Consider the following 4834-nt stretch of genomic DNA (forward strand, 5'->3'; position numbering starts at 1 on the left):
TTGTAACTTCCATCATCAGTGTTCGATGGAGACTCAACTATCCATTGTGATTTTTAGACAGCCTACACCGAGCTTTCAGACAATGCGTTTAAACTTTCAGACACTGCGTTTGAACGCAGAATTTACACCAGAACGCGGATTTTGCGTTTGACTCGTTCAAACACGAGCTGAACAATTTCAAAACCGTTTCCCACGATCTGAGGGGATCACAACTCCACTCAGGAGTGATGTAAGGGGCGGTTACATCCCATTAGCCCACTTAGGAGCGAATTAAGGAGGTGGTTATACCCCTTAATCCCCTATAAATAACTGAAAATCAATTCAGTTCAGGGGTTCAGTCCATTGGGACTCCTTGGCAGCTGGGGCTTCGGTTCTGATCCTTCGGCTGAGATTTGGCAGCGAAAAGAGGATCCTTCATCCTTCGGTTGGAGCTTTGGAGATTGGCAATAAGATCTTCTTTATCCTTGGCTTATAACCGATTTCGGTTAAATCAACTCTTTTATAGAGTTTTAAACTCGTTCAGAGTTCTCCATAACGTTAAATCATGAGGAGAAGACCACGTTCCAGTGAAATAAGACGTCAGATCGTCAACGGAGAGCAAACTCGACGCCGTGAAGAACCCAGAATTAAACAAAGGAGAGAATCCAGATTAATTCTCTTCTCTTTTGTAATCAGGAAATCCAAATTGTAATTGATTTTGAGAGAATACAAGTTAATTTTCTTTCACTGTCTTTTTACTGCAAATTTTCCCACAAACACTGAGCATTGTAGCAGTTCTAGATCTCCACCTAGAACAAATGGATGTGAAGACGACATTCCTTCATGAAGATTTAGAGGAAGAAATCTATATGCATCAACTAATGGGCTTCGAGGAATGGGCAGGGAGGACCTTGTGTGTCGCATGTGCAAGAGCTTGTATGGCCTGAAGCAAGCTCCGCGACAGTGGTACATGAAGTTCGAGAACTTTATGGAGGAGAATGGTTTTCTCAAATGCGACACGAACCACTGTTGCTTCATCAAAAAATATGATGAATCCCATGTGATACTCTTGATTTATATTGATGTCATGTTGATTGTTGGGCCCGACTTAGCCCGCATTGAAGAACTTAAGAAGCGTCTCTCTGAATGCTTCGAGATGGATTTGGGTTTAGCAAACCAGATTCTTGGGATGAGGATCATCAGAGAAAGATCAGCATGGAAGCTTAGGTTATCTCAGAAGGCCTACATTGAGAAGATTTTTGAAAAGTTTGGCATGGAAAAAGCTAAACTGGTGGGCTCGCTGTTTTCGAGCTATTTCAAGCTATCAAAGACCTAAGCACCAAAGACTGCTGAAGAGTATGAGTTCATGACCAACATATTATACGCATCTGTCGTCAAAAGTTTAATGTATGCGATGGTGTGCACGAGGCTAGATATTGCACAAGGAGTGGGAGTTGTGAGCCGCTTCATGAGCAATCAAGGGAAGCAACACTGGGGTGCGGTTAAGTGGCTTCTACGCTACTTGAGATGTTCGTCTGACCGTTATCTTGAGTATGGCGAGGTGGAATTGCAGCTAGAGGGCTTTTGTGATGTAGACTACGCCGGGGACATAGACTTAAGGAGCACGAGCGGCTACATCTTTATCGACAATCGAAGCGAAGTACGCGTCTGCAGCAGAGGCAGCAAAAGAGTTGCTATGGTTGAAAACTTTTCTTCTCCAGCTTGGGATAAATTTTGAGAAATATTTCATCCATTGCGACAGTCAAGAGTGTCATTCACTTATCAGAGAACGACGCATTCCATGCTCGAACTAAACATGTTGACGTTAAGCATCATGTCATACGAAGATGGCAAAGCTTGAACGAATTCAAGCTTGTGAAGATTGATACAATCCAGCCGATATGCTGACCAAGTGAGTTCCGCTCGAGAAGGTGAGGCTGTGTGTAGCCTCATATGGCCTACGTTGAGAATGTTAAGAGCCGTGTAAGATGCCAAAGATACAAGATATTCGAATAATGCAACCAAGAATAGTGTAAAGATATAATTGATACTCAATCAAATCTTCATATGACCGTAATTTTTAAGAAATTAAAAAGATGACGGGTCCCACCAATAAAATATTATTAGTGACGGGTCACACCAATAATATTTTATTAGTGTAGTGTTTCCTAAACATTATAAATAGAGCCAAAACTCTTCACGAAAAATCATCTCAGAAATAACTCTTATAGAAGAGTAAGAGAAAACATAAGAGTTTATGAGAATTCTTAGAGTATCTTGATCAAGAGAGGGCGTTCTCTTTGATCTACTTCTTTTGAAATATAAAAGAACCGTGCGTCGTCGTTGCACCGTGGAGTAGCTCCGAATGAGTGAACCACGTATATCTGTGAGTACTATAATTAATTTTGTGCCTTTATTCTGTGTATTGTGTCTCTGTTCGAGGCGTTCTTGTTGGTATGTATCCCTAACAGTAAGAACCAGCAAAATTTTCATTTAGGTAATCAAATGAACTATACCAAACAAGCTATACCAAGAATTTCACGGAGTTCCTTCGCAGTGCAAGCTGCCTGAGCAGGGCCCCGTCTTCCAACCAAGTATACTTTCCTGTGACAATGAAAAAACAAACAAATACCCAAATTAAAGCACTTGCCGAACTAAATTAGAGCATGTTTACAAATGTTCAAAGTGGCTTATAAGCCATTTTTGACGCTTATTAACCACCTTGAAATGTTTGGCAAGTAGCATATTATTGCTTATAATCCACCAAAAGATATGGATTATAAGTCATCAGTTTTGACCAAGTAATAGACAGTTATACCAATTATGATTTAAATCCAAGGCCTCATTTATTAACTCACCACCAACCCACATCTTTTTTGGATATTTTGATAAAAGTGACGGATTATAATCCACCCATTTGCCAAGCACTCTACAATTGGAAATAAATTACAACTAAACTTACCAAACACTTTAGATTATAATCCACTTGGATTATAACACATTTGTATTATAATCCAAGTGGATTATAATCCAAAGTTCGCAAACATGTTCTTAGCTATCAACCCGAATAATACATGGGTGTATGGTTGAAACTTGAAAGGAATTAATAACAACAAACCTTATACTGCTTTTTTGGAGGGCATCTAAGGCATGAGAGGAAATATCTGTGGCTGACAATTCTATTGTAGGTCTCAAAAGAATACGAGCAACATCAAGAGCAACATTGCCCTGAAAATAAGATGCTTTTGATATTATGGTCTATTTGGAGCAATCTTAAAGGCAAGAGGAACAAAAATGGACTAAGACTACACTTGTCACCAGTTTTTCTAATGTAATATACACACATAACAGATCAAGGTGCTTGTATGTTTAATAATCAGGAAATGGTATTATTCTAGAGAAACAACAAACCAGGTTCAAGCATATGACAATATGAGATAATGCCTATATAAGGTTTGAATGGTGATGCTAATGCTGCCCCCATAAACCAGATGTTAAAGACAAAATAATTCAAGTACTTCCACCTAAAGGATCATTGATCGACATTTGCCAAGCGATAAACATTCTCAGGACATTAGCTTCAGGATCAAAACATGTTACCAGAGAAACATAAAGTTCACTGCTTAGGAACCTAAGCTGATCAAGGCAAAAAAGATCAACCTTGGTGAAAAAAGGACAACTGGGACCAAGTGACTGACTAACTCCTCATAATGGATACTAGAAAATAACCATATCAGATTGATTTCCTATAAAATTCGCATTAGTTGTGGAATTTTGCACAGGGAGGAAAACAACTAATAGAAACTACTAATTCTAGATCAGAAAAGATACTTGCAGCGTGAGGAACACCCTTACCAAGCTTGAAATGGTAAATGCTTAACCTTCAATATACCAAAAGTGCTATGGAAATAAAAAATAATAAAGTACAATAAAATAAACTCAATATTCAATTAGGCTAATCCTAGAAAAAGTACAGGTGATGGGTTAATCAACAAATTACATCATGACTTATGACCATCATGTTTTATTTAACCCTGTGATGAAACATTTTCCAGTGAAAACATACTCCAGAACACAAAACAGGCCTAATTAGCATCCTCCTAAAGGCATCATCATTTACTACTTGCAAACAAGCAAGTCATCATGTTTGTGTATGAAGAATGTAAACCTATTTATGAGATCAGTTAAATACAGATAGCAACAAATATCTCCGTGTGTCGCTTGCTTAAGAACTTGTAGCTGCCCCTGCTTTTAATAGTTAATTTAAGAATAAAAAATTGGCTTTGTATGTATTTCTGCAATACGAGTAGAATAATAGATGGAAAAGATCTTCTCACAGAGGTTCCAGAGCTACCTGACCAAATATAACAGCCGTATCTGTGTGTTTTAAGTCTGGCTCCAAATTGTAGCAATCAGGGTGCCCATTATACCACCACACAAATTCTCTTGCTGAATATATTCCACGCAAATCCTGATTAAGAAGAAGCAAGTAAAAGAGGCAAACAAGATGTTTTTACTCACGAGATACAACAAGGATGAAACATTAAAATAAAACACATTCTTCAAAACTACCTTGAGATGTAAAACAACTTGAAACGATATTAATATCTTTTAGATCAATTCATTTTGTTGGAAGAACGGATAGGAGTGATGGAAATTAACTTGCACTTTTTGTTCTACTAATTAGGATGCACGTATATTGCACGTGATCAAATACTTTGATTGTTTATGTATAGTTTATGGTTTTATTATAATAGGCTATCTATCATAAAAATTGGAATCTATATAGGTAAATTTCACTAAACTAGTAAGTGTGGGTGTTTGACACTAAACGCCAAATATCATTGAAACTCTT

General features: G+C 37.9%; 1 protein-coding gene across 1 annotated transcript; it reads right to left on the bottom strand.

Annotated features, from left to right (window-relative positions):
- Positions 1-2489: 2489 nt before the first annotated feature.
- LOC109828503 (NADPH:adrenodoxin oxidoreductase, mitochondrial-like) lies at positions 2490-4471 on the bottom strand (the record flags this gene model as incomplete). Its single annotated transcript, XM_020395484.1, has 3 exons — positions 2490-2583; positions 3098-3207; positions 4334-4471. Coding segments are annotated over 3 exons (342 nt in total), but the record flags the coding sequence as incomplete, so codon positions are not given.
- Positions 4472-4834: the final 363 nt, after the last annotated feature.

This window comes from Asparagus officinalis, unplaced genomic scaffold (assembly GCF_001876935.1).
Source record: "Asparagus officinalis unplaced genomic scaffold, Aspof.V1 AsparagusV1_Un1872, whole genome shotgun sequence".
Taxonomy (NCBI): Eukaryota; Viridiplantae; Streptophyta; class Magnoliopsida; order Asparagales; family Asparagaceae; genus Asparagus; species Asparagus officinalis.